Raw genomic sequence first — 15,966 nt, 5'->3', positions numbered from 1 at the left:
TAACAGGGTTTTTTCTGCGTTTTTAAAAAAATAAGTTTAATTTTAATCATGCAGAGCCGTTGCACGACCAAAACCAGCTGAAGCAAATTGGGCTGTCAGAAAGCCGGTTTTCAGAATAAATTCTAATACGCATTCCAGTATGCATTTAATGCATGTTAGATGTGTTTTACCCACCATCTCTCAATGGAATTAGTTGCTTCCTTAGAGAGGCCGAGCAACAATTAAGCACAAGTATTGGCTTCCTCTGGAGTATCCCTCAAGGCTTTGTTTCCAGGACTAGCTAATGGGCCATATGGGGGCTGGGGGTGGGATATGAGTTCACGTTGCCCAAGTTTTGGAGTGATTGGCATGGTTGAGATGGTCCAGCCTGAGAGCTGCAGCTGGTGATCTAGGCTTCAAGTAGAGCATAAAGGAGCAAGCAGACAGGAAGAAGGGAGTTCAAGGGCAGAAGGAAAAGGAAGCAAGCCCGTCTTTATCCAGTAGCAGCAGCGTGTTCAGAACTTGGATTTAGCTGATCCAGAAAAGATCATGTAGGATTTCCAGGCAGTCACGAGTGGCATTAGATCAGGGCCCAGAAAATCCCTGGATTTAGCCATTTCCCTGGGCCCTGGTGTATCTGCTACTCTGCAGCAAGTTCCTTGTGGTCAACGCCGACAAACCTTTACTGAATAAAGTGCTATTGATGCAGCTGCTCCCAATCTCCATTGTAATCCTGTGCCAGATGAATTACTGGGCTGCAGTTGGGAGATGCTACTTAGTAATCTGTCTGCCTATTGCATCAGCCATCAGTGTTTTGCCATCTTCTGGGCATAGAGCAAGGGTCACTGGGTGTGTGTGTGGGGGGGGGGCGGGGAGTAGTTGTGAATTTCCTGCACTGTGCAGGGGGTTTGACTAGATGACCGTGGAGGTCCCTTCCAACCCTATGATTCTATTATTCTAATGTTTAATGTTCTTTTATCATGTTCAGTATTTATTGCTATTTATGATGTTGTGAGGCTCCTCATAGATATACAGAGTGGCAGAATGTAAATATCTATTTAATAAATGAAGTATCAGGTAGAGGATCAGCCTGGGAAGAAAGTGACTCCTCTTTACCACGGATGTTAAATTTAGGAAGCATGTTGTTACACAACCCCCCTTCTTTCTCAGTTAGTTAGATTTTCCTCCAACCCTCTTCTTACACCCTCTGTGTAGATGGCTGCCACCAGGAATTATATCCCAAAATAGTTATCTTACATTTCCCCTTTAATAACGTGCCCAAGCCCCAGGCTCCTTCGTGGAACTACGTGGCCCTGAGGAAGGGAATGGGATACAGGAATAACGGATACTCTGGCATGAAAAAACAAAACAAAATAAACTTTTGTGTTTACAAGAAGCATATCGGTTTCACACTATTATTTGAAAGATGATTTCAAAGATAGTTCTCAGTTCTTAAAGTTTCGTTACATAGGCACAGTCACAAAGATCTTCGTAAACTTTATCTCTCAGGTGCGCACACAGTTTGCCTGTCAAAACCAGAATCAATATTTCTCTCAGAAATGCATAGACGCCCTCAGGCTGCACACAGCTTGCCTGCTTTGCCCAGACTGACTGTTCTCTCTCTGCTCAGTATCTAAAAACAGCAGTTCACTCCACCCACACTCTCAGTCATCAACCAATCATCTCACTCCCTCACCCCTCTCTTTCACACCCATTCTTCATCTGTACCACATCAAGCATTTAAAGACACACGCACACTTAAAGTCATTACACATGGTTCCAGTGGAGATTGGCGGGGAGGGAATGCATTTGTACAACCAGATCCGGCTATGGTGACGCAGTCAAATTGGCTAGCGCCTGCCTGCCTTGGTGTTGCATTTGAAATTTACTTCTTAATCCTATGTTTCCCCCTTTAGGCTTGGCGCAACGCAGTTAAAAATTTTTACGTGTGAATACTGCAACAAAGTGTTCAAATTTAAGCACTCCCTTCAGGCCCACTTGCGGATCCACACCAACGAGAAGCCTTACAAATGCTCTTTCTGCAGCTACGCCAGCGCCATCAAAGCCAACCTGAATGTTCACCTGCGGAAGCACACGGGAGAGAAGTTTAGCTGCGACTACTGCCCCTTCACTTGCTTGAGCAAAGGCCATCTCAAGGTCCATGTTGAGAGAGTCCACAAGAAAATCAAGCAGCACTGCCGCTTCTGCAAGAAGAAATACTCAGATGTCAAGAACCTAATCAAGCATATCAAGGAAGCCCACGATTTGCAGGACAAAAAAGTGAAAGATGTGTTTGACGAGCTCCGCTTGATGACCCGTGAAGGCAAGAGGCAGCTGCTGTATGACTGCCACATCTGCGAGCGCAAGTTCAAAAACGAACTGGATCGTGATAGGCACATGCTTGTCCACGGAGACGAGAGGCCTTTTGCTTGCGAGCTGTGCGGCCACGGAGCCACCAAATACCAGGCCCTCGAGCTTCATGTCCGAAAGCATCCGTTCGTGTACGTCTGCTCCGAGTGCTCGAAGAAATTTGTCAGCTCCATCAGGCTGCGCTCACACATCAAAGAAGCACATGGGGATTTGCCCGAATCTTCTGTTTTTAACAGTTCCATCAATCAGAGCTTTTGCCTGCTGGAACCAGGTGGGGACATTCAACAGGAAGCCCTCAGTGAACAGTTGTCACAAACGGCAGCCGAGCTCTCGCTGTTAAACTCTAAGGTGCTTTGTGTAACAAAGAAAACTCTTTGCCCAGGTGAACCGAATGATCCGGAGGGAAGCCATCATGATAACGCTGGGGGCAATTTAGATCCCACTCCTTTGGAGCTTCCAGTTCTGAGTGCCACAGATCCTCTTTGCCAGCCATCAACCAAATCAGATTCCCAGGATGGGTGCCCGCATACTGCTTCAGATGGCTTTCTGCTGAAAAGTGCTCCCTCTGCTTCGGATGAAGAAAAGGATCTTCTCGGAAAGGAAGAGGAGACCTCTTGTGATCACTCACTAAAGATACAATGTGAAGTAACTCTGCTCCCTGGAGACGAAAATGCCGATATTAACAGGGATCCCCAAGATCCCCAGCGCATCCCTGATCCTTCAGAGAAGGACCAAGCATTGGATCCTCAGGATCAGGAAGGTAACAAGTCAGCAACGGAAAAGGTGGACCCCTCAACCCCGCTTCCCCATCTAGAACCAAACGCTGCCGCCGGTGAAAATGCAGATTCTTTCACGCCGTCTGTGGATCATCGGACCGGAGCTGCGGCTTTTATGCAGATTCTGAATAGTTTGCAAAAAAGACAAATGAACACAAGTTTGTGTGAGAAGATCAGGAAGGTATATGGAGACTTGGAATGTGAATACTGTGGTAAGGAATGTGAATAACCTTGGGGCGGGGGACAGTGAATAACCTTGGGGCGGGGGGCAGTAAAAACTGCTTGGGGGTCCAGCCTTTGCTGTTCATAGGGCCAGATATGTGGGATTCTGAGGGTTCATATTGAGATTCCTGGAGCTAAGCTGCAAAATCAGCTGTGTGTGTGTGTTGTACTGTCGAAGGCTTTCACGGCCGGAGAACGATGGTTGTTGTGGGTTTTCCGGGCTGTATTGCCGTGGTCTTGGCATTGTAGTTCCTGACGTTTTGCCAGCAGCTGTGGCTGGCATCTTCAGAGGTGTAGCACCAAAAGACAGAGATCTCTCAGTGTCACAGTGTGTGTGTGTGTTTGTAATACAGACTGAGGGAGCAGCTCTGGCGCGGGGTGGGGCTGCTCTCTTCTCCTGCTGTTTCGCTGGACAGAAATGCCCCTGACTTGATGTTCTTTCATCCTCATACCAGAAGGAAGGTACAATATGATGTCTTTGGGGTTTTTTTCCTGCTTTCCTGGTGTCAGAGCAACCCAGAGGAGCAGAATTGGCTCTTGGAAAATGAGGGAGGGAAGAGTTAAACTCCCCCTTTCCCAGCACATGGTTCTGATCCATATCACCATCTCCTTTGCAACTATTTCAGGGATCTGACTAGATTCCCCACTATCATGCATGTTTTGGTTTTTGGTGGATAAGGTTTAGTGAGAAAATATTTGGTCAATTTTGGCAGAGGCTGTTTCTGCACCAACGAAAAATGCAAGTTCTCTTCTTGATTAAATCAATAATAACCAAGGCTAATTTTATTATAATTGGCTAGAGGGCTTTTTTTCCTTCAAGAGGACCTAAGCGGAGGTGTCCGATTCATGAGAGTAAAACGCAGATCTCAAGTGCAGAGGCAGGCCAAGTTCAGAATCCAATGCAGACAGGTCAAAAGGGTGTATAGGGAAATAGGTGGGGGACCAGCTGAAAAGAAGCTTGCAAGGGAAGAGGCATGAGATGGGTCCATAAATGGCACCTTTGAAAGGGTTTTTGTTGCACAGAGAAGCAACTTACAGACAGGAAATGTTGATAATGGACAAGAAGGGGAAGGAAAGAATGATGTTGTTCCAAAGATGTAAGAGCATAGAAATACCCTGCAGAGGGAATATTTAGGCAGGGAACTGCAATTTTGCCATCTGACCAAAGGACCCTTTTTGAACTTGGCAGCCCCGTGTAGCAGCATCAGTAGCCTTGTCTGCTTAAACTTGATAGGCAGTAGAAGTCAGCGATTAGGCTATCCTGACCCCTTTTACCTGAATCTTTTTGGTGGGTAGAAGCAGGAATTGAGCCTTGTGCTTTCAGTGTTGAAGCTCTTTCACTGTGCATGTGCTATATGTTTTCCCACTGGCCGTACTTGCCTGTTTTCATGCATATCTGCATCATCATAAGGACCCCTCTTTGGCCTTCTTTCTTTTCAGCGCAAGGTGTCTGTCAACTTCCGCCATGAGCGCTACTATGCTGGACGCCGGCATGCCTGACCTTGATTTTGGAAAGCCGTTAGGGACAGTGCAGGTTCTTGCTCTGTGGAAGGAGGGGGGTATACATCACCCTCGCTCCCTCTCAGTCCACTTGCAGTCCTGCTCAACCTGACAGAGTCCTAGCTGCCTCCCCTTTCTCCTCCCCTTTCACAGCCTCTGCCCTCCTCACCTCCTCTGAGCTTGCTCTTCCTCCTGTTTTTCATCTCTCACACTCCTACTTTTTCCAGCTACTCTCTCCAAACTCCTACACAACCCACCACGCCCTGTGGATGGACTTCCCTTTTATCCCTTCATCTCTTCCCTGCTCCACCTGTCAGCCACGCTCCCCCCGGCACTCTATCCATGGCTCTAGCCGACTCAGGCAGTTGCACCTGGGCTTGCTCTGCTGACTTATTGGGGCAGGTACACCTGTGCCTGCTTGGCTGGTTGACAAGCTTTTCCTGCAGATTGCCTCAGGTGGCTTCACCTGGGATTGTTTTGCTTCTGGCTTCTCCTGGACCAGGCTACTGCCTTCTAGCTGGCCTGCAGGCTGGGGCGTGGCTCTGTGCTGCTTTGGCTGCCTCTTCTCCCTGTCTGGTAAGGCTGCTGGCTGACTGCCTTTGCTTCCTGCACCTCCCCCGGGTCTACTCCCCTCCTGGGGGTCCTCACTCTCCCTGCCCGGTCCCCTGCCTTCCCACCAGAGGGTGGGGCTAGCTGGCTTCCACCTGTCTCTCCTGACTCTCTGAGGTTTGGGTGCTTCTTTGCCCTCCTGTAGCGGGGATGCCTCCTTCCCCCCTTCTGTTGGTCTGCTCTGATCCTGGGTGCCCATTGGGGTGGCTGTCCCCCAAATGCCTCCCGTCCCCTTCTCCCAGTAAATCTGGGGGCTAAGCCTCAGACCCCGGACAGGCGGTTTATAAATCGAATGTTGTTGTTATATACAACAGGGATCAGCAACTAGCAGTCTACCTGCCTTGCCTGACTCTCTGAGGCTTGCCATTCATAAATCGAATGTTGTTATTGTTATATACAACAACGATCAGCAACTGGCTTCCACCTGCCTCACCTGACTCTCTGAGGCTTGGGTGCTTCTTTGCCCTCCTCTGGCGGGGATGCCTCCTTCCCCCCTTCTGTTTTTGGTCTGCTCTGATTCTGGGTGCCCGTTGGGGTGGCTGGGTGGCTGTCCCCCAACTGCCTCCCATCCCCTTCCCCTGGTAAGTCCAGGGAATGAGCCTCAGACCCCAGACAGTGTCTACCCTTCCCCTTGCTTACCCTCCCCGAACTGCAATCCCCATTTTGCCCCCCCCCTTCCAACTTGGCAGCCAGTCCTGTATGCCGCTTTTGTGCACTCATTCATATCTCATGATGAGTCTTGAGTCTGCCAGGCTCTTTGTTTACCCCTCCCTCAGCTGCGATAGCAAGACTGCTGCCGTCTTCCTTGTGCTGCCCTAGGCAATGATCTGAGGTCACTGGCTCTGCTAATAATGTCTCCTGATTTAAGTGCTTGTTGAAAATTGCATTTCATCGAGACTGCATCCATTAAGAGTGATTCAATTAGCGAAATACCTTTCAAAAGGATTTTTCATCAGGAACGCATTTGTTAAAGGATCACATGTTAAACTGTGCCCTGTTAAGATTGTTCTCTTTTAGGAAATATCAATTAAGGCTGTGTCACAGGAGAGGTGCTTTCTAGCTACGCTTACAGGAGACGAGCATATATCCAAAAGAATTTTTTCCCCACTCCTTTGTTTCTATAAATGCTGAAAGGCATGCAGCGGTATTCTTGTTTAACCCCCTGCTGTGACAGCTACCTTCTTGCCTCCTTCCCCTCCTTGCCTTTTTGTGTCCTGTTTCTACTCATTCAATTGCACATAAGAGCGTGCACAGGAAAATATTCAGTAAATTTGGTTCAATAATACCAAACTGGAAAAAAAAATTGGTATTCCCCAAATACCGAATTGATTCTCTGGTTTGGTATTGCAGAGCAAATTCTGTAAAATTTGGCCATTGTTTCCTGTGGGAAACTCAAATTGTTTTTTTTCCAGTTATTGGGGGAATCATTTTGTGACTGAATTTCAACAAATTTGCGGGGGGGGGGGGTGTATTCCTGATTGTTCTGTAAAGATCCCCCCAAGTTTCAGGGAGATTGGACCCCAGGGAGGCACTTTATGGCCCCCCAAAGAAGGTGCCTCCAGCCACGTCCAATCTACATTATTCTCTCTGGGGAAAGCTATCTGGGGGCTATCCAGGGAGCTGGAGGGGGGGAATTCGCAAGCAAAATCCACCAATTTTGCAGGGGACCTACTCCTCACTGTCCTCTAAAGACCTCTCAATTTCAGGGAGATTGGACACTGGGGTCCAGTTCTGTGAAGCCCTGAATAAGGTGCCCCCAACCACTCCATTTGTTCTTGTTGTGGGGGAAAAAACCCTATGCTGACTCTCACTGCAGAAACACATGGACCAAGGCTGCAGTGGCCAGAGGCACACTCCCAAATACAGGCTCCACACCAGCTAGTCCAACAGAACCAATCTGATGCTGCTGCGCCCCCCCCCCTTCCAAAAACCAAGCACCCCCTGAGCAGGCTGGCCACCTACTCTTTAAAAGTTCTTTCTCGGGAACAGATATATACAGGGCAAGGATGCCACTGTCAAGGAGGGCTCCTAAATGCAAGCTCATCCCTGGGGAAGCCGAACAGAACCAAACTGACACTCGCTGAGCTGGGTGAATAGCCACTCTCCATTGTTTCTTATGAGGCCCAACATCACACCAGAGAATCACTCAAACCAAACTGAAGCAAGGGACAGTCTTGCAACTAGAAGCAAACTGACGCAAGGGAATGGAATGCCCTCCAAACCAAAGTGAAGCAGGGGGACCAACTTCACACCAGAGAATCACATCCATTTCACCCAAACCAAATTGAAGCAAGGGACACTCTTGCAACTTAGCCCAGCAGAACCAGTGGCATTCACAGCAGCCTGGCCCTGGGTTCAGACAGTGGGGAAACATATACCACAGAACAGAACCAAGCAGTACCCAGTCACAAACTCAAGGCAATGGCAAGCAAGCAGTTGCATAAGATGGATTCCACCCACGTGGCTTCAGGCTGAAACTGACAGTGAGGTACTTGAGAAAATCAAGTAGTCCTCTCTCTGCAGGAGGGAAACAGTGTTTCTTTGCTGTTCATTAGCAAAGAAACAACCCAGCTGCTGTTACCAATGTTTACCAAATTAAACCAAATTAATCCGGTAAACTTGGGTTTGAGAATACCGAATCAGATTTGGTATTCCTTTTTGAGTTCAAAACCCGAATACAAAACCCGAATTACGCATCCCTAGTTGCACATTCGTGGAAACAAGGTAAGGCAGATCTATTCCAGGGACAGCAGCAGTCTTTGTTGCAAAACTTCAATCAGAGAACAGACCTGATCAAAAATCTTATAGGGGTCAAGTAGGGGTCCCATTCACCTGGTGGGAGCAGGGTATTTCCTGCTTCTGCAGTGTTGCATGTGGTGCCATGTCACTTCTGGTAAAAAAAACAAGTTACATAGGTAGCTCTAGGGATCACCAGAAACTCTGTGGTTACCATAGTGTTTCTAGTGACTCCTAGAGCTACCTGTGTCAATTTTGGATTTCCACTGCAAATTATGTGATGCTACAGTTGATATCATGCCCTCTCATATCCCCGCGTGCAGTCTTCCAGCTAGTTGCTGGGCACTGCCTGGCCAACCTAGGGTTAAGCCTTATCACATGACCTCACCTTGTTGGGCCTGTCTCTTTACCCCTTGTACAGCCAAATGCTGGTGATAGCAAAAGGGTAGACATTCCTGTCAGATCCCAGGTCAGGAAGTATTCAATATCCAACCTCTAGCGAGCCTCCTAAATGGTTCATCATAAGCAGAATCACCATTCCATTCCAAATGTCTGATTTAATTAGAGGCATTGGAAATGATAGCATATGTTCACCTTTTGTTTGTGACCTTTTTTGGGTGCACAGAAGTTGCTTGTGCTTCCTTCTTTAGATTCATGGACTAAAGTCCATCCTATCGCAGAGGCCCCAGAGTAGATGCCATCATTTTTATTACAACCTTGATCATGATTTCATTCCTCATCATAGTACTTTTTGTGAGGATAAATCACTTTTTTTTTTACTATTTTTCAAAAGACCCAAAATGGAATAAAGGCTTGTGCTCCTGCTTCCCAAGCCCACTTTGTGCATGCTGCCCACTGTACAGTTCTGGTACAGAACACTGAGTCTTCATTCAGGCATCACTGCAGCCATAGGAAAGCATGTTCTTCTGGTTACCTGTGACATACAACTCCAGATATGTGGGTCATTCAGTTAGTGTCATCCCATCCTTATTAAACAGGAATCTAAGTCTGGTTTAAACTCTGGTCTAGCATCTCAGTTAATAAAGGAAAGAGTCCAATAGCACCTTTAAGACTAACCAACTTTACTGTAACATAAGCTTTCGAGAATCACAGTTCTCTTCGTCAGATGCATGGAGGGTATGACGAAACTGGCCAGATATATATAGGTGGTGAGGGGAGAGGGGAGTAGATGCAATCAGTAGCTTCTGATAATGGGATCAGTTACTTCTGATAATGAGATAACCATTCATACTGGGAACCTACAGTTCCCTGCTCAAACCCATCCAACGTATCATCAGTGACCTACAACCCATCCTGAAAAATGATGCCTCTCTCTCACAAGCCCTGGTTGGAAGACCTTGCCTACAGACAGCCCCCCAACCTTAAACGACTTCTCACTCACAACCATGAATTGGCTAGCAGAGTCACCAACACAGGAACCAGACCCTGCAACAGAACAAGATGCCAGCTCTGCCCTCATATCTACACAGGAAATATAATTACAGAACCCAATGGCATCAACTACACTATCTCTAGCTCTTACAGCTGCTCATCCTCCAACATGATATATGCCCTCATATGCCAACAATGTCCATCTGCTCTGTACATGGGACAAACCAACCAACCTCTGCGCAAAAGAATAAATGGACATAAATCTGACATTAAAAATGGCAGCATCCAGAAACCAGTGGGACAACACTTCAACCTATCAGGACATTCCATCAAGGACTTAAAGGTCACCATAGTTCAGCAGAAACCTTTCAAAAACAATCCAACGGGAACCTGCTGAACTGGAATTCATATGTAAATTTGACTCAGTCAGGCTTGGATTGAATAGGGACTATGAGTGGTTATCTCATTATCAGAAGTAACTGATTTCATTATCAGAAGCAAACTGATCCCATTATCAGAAGCCACTGACTGCATCTACTGCCCCCTCCCCTCTCCACCTCTATATATGACCAGTTTCTTCATATCCTCCATGCATCTGAAGAAGAGAACTGTGATTCTCGAAAGCTTATGCTACAGTAAAGTTGGTTAGTCTTAAAGGTGCTACTGGACTCTTCTGTTTTGCTATTACAGACTAACACGGCTAACTCCTCTGGATCATTTTATTAAGGGAGTGGGAGGGCAAACTCTGATTAATTCACGTGCTTGTATTCATACATCACAGGAATCAGGAATTAGGGTTCAACCACCGATCTCAGCATGAGGAGTGGATTGTGCCTGTTTTTCTTAAGCCATGGTTGTGCGTGACATCTGAACGTGGCGTTAAATGTATTTAACCAATTTCTTGTTTCTGTGTTTAAATCATCCTCTTCAGGCAAGCTGTTTTGGTACCAGGTGCATTTCGACTTGCATGTCCGCACTCACACTCGCGAACATCTCTACTACTGCTCTCAGTGCAGCTATTCTTCCATCACCAAAAACTGCCTTAAAAGACACGTTGTCCAGAAGCATAGTAACATTTTGCTGAAATGTCCCACTGAAGACTGTGATTATTCCACCCCAGATAAATACAAGCTGCAGGCACATCTGAAGGTCCACACAGAGATGGTAAGTTTGACTGCCGAGCAGTCCCTGTGTTTCAAAGACTGTTACTGCCTTGTCGTCTGCAGGGAGGGTTTACACACCATGAAATATCCCTCGAATGTACTTGTCCATGTGTGCAGGCCCGTTGTCAGCTGCTTCCTAAAATTCTTTAGTTTGTTATTTCCTCCATTGTGATGTGTGTGTGTGTGTGATGTGCCGTCAAATTGCCTCTGACCTAGGGCGACACTGTGAATGGAAGACCTCCAAAATGTCCTATCCTTAACAGACTTGCTCAGATCCTGCAAACAAGGACATGGCTTCTTTTATTGAGTCAAGACATCTCACTTTATGTCTTCTTCTTTTCCTACTGCCTTCAACTTTTCCCAGCATTATTGACTTTTCCAGAGAGTCTTGTCTTCTTGTGATGTGACCACAGTACAATAGCTTCAGTTTTGTCATTTTAGCTTCTAGGGAGAATTCAGGCTTGATTTGGTCTAGTACTCACTTACTTGTCTTTTTGGCCATCCATATGTTAGTATTACGTGCCATCAAGTCGTCTTTGAGCAATGGCGAACCTATGAATGAAAGTCCTCCAAAAATTCCTATAATTAACAGACCTGCTCAGATCCTGCAAACTGGAGGACGTGGCTTCTTTTATTGAGTCAAACCAGCTCATTTTGGGCCTTCCTCTTTTCCTACTGCCTTCAACTTTTCCCAGCATTATTGACTTTTCCAGAGTCTTGTCTCCTTGTGATGTGACCACAGTACAATAGCTTCAGTTTTGTCATTTTAGCTTCTAGGGAGAATGTTGGCTTGATTTGATCTAGTACTGACTTAATTTGTGTTTTTGGCCATCCATGGTATCTACAAAACTCCAGCATCACATTTCAAATGAATCAGTTTTTTTCCTGTCAATCTTCTTCACTGTCCAACTTTCACATCCATACATGGCAGTGGGAAATACCATAGTTTGGATTATCTTGATCTTGGTTCCCAGAGAGACACCTTTATCTTTAAGGAACTTTCCTACTCCCCTCACAGCTGCTCTCCCAAGTCTCAACCTTCTTCTGATTTCTTCATTGCAGTCTCCGTTTTGGTCGATGATTGAGTCAAGGAATAGAAAAACTTGAACAATTTCGATTTCTTCATTGCCAGTTTTAAAATTGTGTAATTCCTCAGTAGTCATTACTTTTGTCTTCTTGATGTCCAGCTGTAATCCTGCTTTGGCGCTTTCTCCTTTAACCTTCATGAGTAGCCGTTTCAAGTCTTCACTATTTTCTGCCAGTAAGTGGTATCATCTGCATATCTCAAATTGTTAATGTTCCTCCCACCAGTTTTCACTCCAGCTTCTTCTAGATGTAATCCAGCTTTCCTTGTGACATGCTCTGCATAAAGCATTCAATGGTTTGTGCTGTCTACATTGAGGCCCATTTGAAGCCTGACTGCACAGAAAAAGTCTAGTGTGCCTGGGACACGTGGACACTAGCGATTCTATTGAACTTGGTGCTTTTTAGACAGGGTTTTAAATGTATTTATTTTAAAGTGTTTTGTGCCACCTCTCCAGAGACCTGCTGAAGGTGGCTCACAAATGAAAAGCAATGCAGTATGATACTGCACTTATTAGGCAAATTCTGCACTTAGGGCAACTATTTTTCACTCTGTGAAAATGAAACAGATCTCCATTGACTTATTCTGTGGGTGTGACCTTGGATGCCACACTTTCAATGGAGGCCCAGGTCACGACCATTGCCAGGTCTGCCTTTTTTCATCTTCGACAGCCCAGGCAACTGGCGCCCTATCTTTCACCCTGGGACCTGGCCACAGTAATCCATGCAACGGTCACCTCCAGGCTAGACTACTGCAACTCAACTCTACGCTGGGCTGCCCTTGGGCCTGACTCGGAAGTTACAGCTGGTCCAGAATGCAGTGGCACACATCCTTACCGGAACGCCAATCCGAGCGCACATTCATCCTGTGCTGTGCCAGCTGTACTGGCTCCCAGTGGAGTTCCGGATCCGGTTCAAGGTGTTAACGTTGATGTTTAAAGCCCTTCACGGACAGGGACCTGCATACCTGCGGGACTGCCTCTTCCATTACGTCGCCTGCAGGGTGTTGTGCTCTGTAGACAAGCAACTCCTGGTGGTCCCCGACCCAAAGGACCTCCATCTGGCCTCAACCACGGCCAGGGCTTTTTCTGCCCTGGCCCCGGCCTGGTGGAATGCTCTCCCGCTGGAGATCCGGGCCCTACGGGACCTGTTACAGTTACGCAGGGCCTGTAAAATGGAGATGTTCCGCCGGGCCTTTGGCTGAGTGCCAGCATGTGTCCTCCTTATTCCATCTAACACCACCACTTTTTCTGGGGCTGCCCTCGGCATCTTCCATGCCCGTATACGGACTCCCAATATTTGTTTAAATAGCCTGCTCCTGGACTATTTTAATGACTTTTGAAAAATTATTATTGATTTTATGGTTTTGTGACTTTTAATGTATTTTTTGAATGTTGTTAGCCTCCCTGAGCCCGTCTGTGGGGAGGGCGGGGTATAAATCAAATCAAATAAATAAATAAATTTAGTTTCTGCTGCTTGTGGAGACCAAGAAGTATGTTAGAAGTACGTAGAGCGTTTTAAAGTATACCAAGAGTGCTGCATCAGACTTTAAAAAGGAGGACACACTCCTTTCCCTTCCCTTTCTAGTCTGTTCCCTTTGAGGTCTAAGATGCTCTGTCTTTTGGAACCATTATAACCATTTATAACTGGGATTAAACCAATTTGGGGTTGTTTTAATCTCCTTCCATTTGTTGTGTTCTGCTTGTCAGTTGATCCCTTAAGCATCGATCCCTTGGGGATTTTCAGTGAGACAAACTAAAAACTTATTTCTTGAGCTAGGAATTTCAAGATTTCTCTTCCACATCTGATCGGGGACTTTTACTTTTCAGTCTATTTCTTCTCACTCTGAGCAGCATAGAATTCATTCTTTCTCGTGTATTCTCCTCTGTGAGAGTTCTTCTGAAAGAGTGAGCTGAAGGTGATCCTTCTAATGTTTTCTGATCTTCTGCAGGCTGACGGGAAGCAGCCTGTTGGCCAGCGTCTCCAGCCGTTAGAATTCCTTTAAAAGAGACAGTAAAGAACAGAGTTGTTCACCTCCTACTCAGAGTAACTGCTGCGGTTTCAGAAACTGCAGGATGGCTGTTCAGAAAGCAGCGGGAAATATAATGCAAAAGGAAGAGATCTTTCTATAAGTATGCTTAGTGTTGTCTTATTTTTATTGGTGTTATTTCACTGGAGTAAGGGAGAATTTTCTGGTTAGATTTGTTTAGTAGGAGGAAAAAATCCTAGCTCGTTTTTAGGTCATGTTTTCAACCCTGATTTGCATTGTTTGATTTCTTGAAAGGTGCTGTGCTCTGTGTGTGTTTGCGTGCGTAAGAGAGTGACCTACAGCTTTTTATCCGATAAAAAAACCCTGGCACATTGGCTAGAAACAGCAGGGGAGAACACCGCAGCTGCCCATGGGAGAGGAGAGGGGAAGCAAGGAAGAAGCCACCAAACCACTGTTGCTGGGGATGGGTGCCCTCTTCAGTTTCTTCCTCTCTCTGTCTCACACACACACCTCACCTCACTGTTGAAAATGGCTGTTTTGCGATCGATCCCTCGCTCATCATTTTGGCTCAGACCAAAATCAAGCGTCCTCCTTATACATTCTTGCTGAAAATTACCATGACGATAACCTTTGCATTTAACATAAAGTTTCCCCGTCTCCCCCCACCCACCCCCAACCAGCACATGCACCTACGATAGTGAATCATGCAGTGGGCCGTCCTAACAACATAAAACAACAAATATGCTGTGGCTTCAGAAAAGTCCACGCATTTGTGTTTGACATCGGCTTTCCTGGATCAGAGTCTGTTTCCTCAGGAACTGCCAAGCGAGTAAATTCCTGTCCAAGAAAACATGCATCTCAGTGTAGTTTTAAGGTCTTAGATTTACCTCCCCCACCCCCAGTGATGGACTAACAGTGCAATCCTAAGCAGAGTTACTCCAGTCTAAGCCCATTGAAAGCAATGGGCTTAGACTGGGGTAAATCTGCTTAGGATTGCACTGCAAATGGGGCTGCTCTTCTGGAATTTGCCTCTAAGAATCCATAGACTTCCTTGCTGCACAGAAACACTCTATCAGCGTCTCCCTGCCCATAGGAAGAAACCTTGCACAGATCTCCTGTCAGCACCCCAGTTTTGAACCAGCATATGCAATCGATGCATGCACCTGCGGTTGTTGTGAACATGCAAGACTTTTAGCAAAACCATGAACTTCATAAACTGCAGTCTACAGCTGTTAGGTACTGAAGGGCTTTTTTGCTTTCTCCCCAGCACTTATCTGTAGTGCAGCCTATGGAATTTATTTACTTTAACAACAACAACAGCAACAACAACAATAATAATATGTTTAACTGCACTTATATACTACTCTTCTAGACAGTTTTAGTGTCCCACTCAGAGCAGTAATGGCTGCTTCCATGCACATTGGATAATGCACTTTCAATGCTCTTTAATGATCATTTGGAACTGAGTTTTCATGTGTGAAACACAAAATCCTCTTCTAAAGGATTGCTAAAGTGCATTGAAAGTGCATTATTCAACGTGTGTGGAAATGGCCAGTGTTGTTATCCCCACAATACAGCTGGAGCTGAGATACTTCACTTTTATGCCTAAAGGAGAGTTTACAGTATTCTCCCCTTCTCCATTTTATCCTTACAACAAACCTGTGAGGTAGGCTAGACTGCAAGAAAGTGAGTGGCCCTCATCTCACCCAGTGAGCTCCTCTGGTAAAGTCGGGATTCAAACCCGAGTCTCCCAGCCTGACACTCTGCTTCCTAGTCCACCTTTAAGTCAGGAGCTCGTAGTAAGATAACAAGGTGGTTTGTATTTTGAGATAAAATCTCCATGGGCTCACAATCTAAGTCAGTTAAAAGGCTTGGAATTACAAAGGGGGGCTTTCTGTGTGTTTATGTATTTGTGAAAGAAATCCTTAATGAGATATTAAGTACACAATCAGAAGGGATCGTGCGGCCCAGTTTTTCTTGGACTGGACCACTGAGATTTCACACGGTGGTTGATATTATATATTTGAAAACTTGCCTGTATTTAAAAAAAGAGAGAGACAAAGAGAGTCCTTGTGCATACAAAACTAACATCTCAGGGGAAAGGTTGGACTAAATCCTCTAATACACTGATGTTGTGTATGCGGGG

General features: G+C 46.0%; 1 protein-coding gene across 1 annotated transcript in view; it reads left to right on the top strand.

Moving 5' to 3' along the window:
* ZFAT (zinc finger and AT-hook domain containing) overlaps nt 1-15,966 on the top strand; it is a 112,316-nt gene that overhangs the window by 34,138 nt on the left and 62,212 nt on the right. Inside the window, exons 6-7 of the mRNA XM_054986064.1 lie at nt 1,896-3,337; nt 10,516-10,748. Of these exons, the coding sequence (XP_054842039.1) occupies nt 1,896-3,337; nt 10,516-10,748 (1,675 nt within the window). The remainder of the gene's footprint in view (nt 1-1,895; nt 3,338-10,515; nt 10,749-15,966) is intronic.

Source organism: Eublepharis macularius, chromosome 7 (assembly GCF_028583425.1).
Source record: "Eublepharis macularius isolate TG4126 chromosome 7, MPM_Emac_v1.0, whole genome shotgun sequence".
Classification (NCBI taxonomy): Eukaryota; Metazoa; Chordata; class Lepidosauria; order Squamata; family Eublepharidae; genus Eublepharis; species Eublepharis macularius.
Note: the sequence above shows the minus strand (reverse complement) of the source record. Positions and strands in the feature narration are given on the sequence as shown.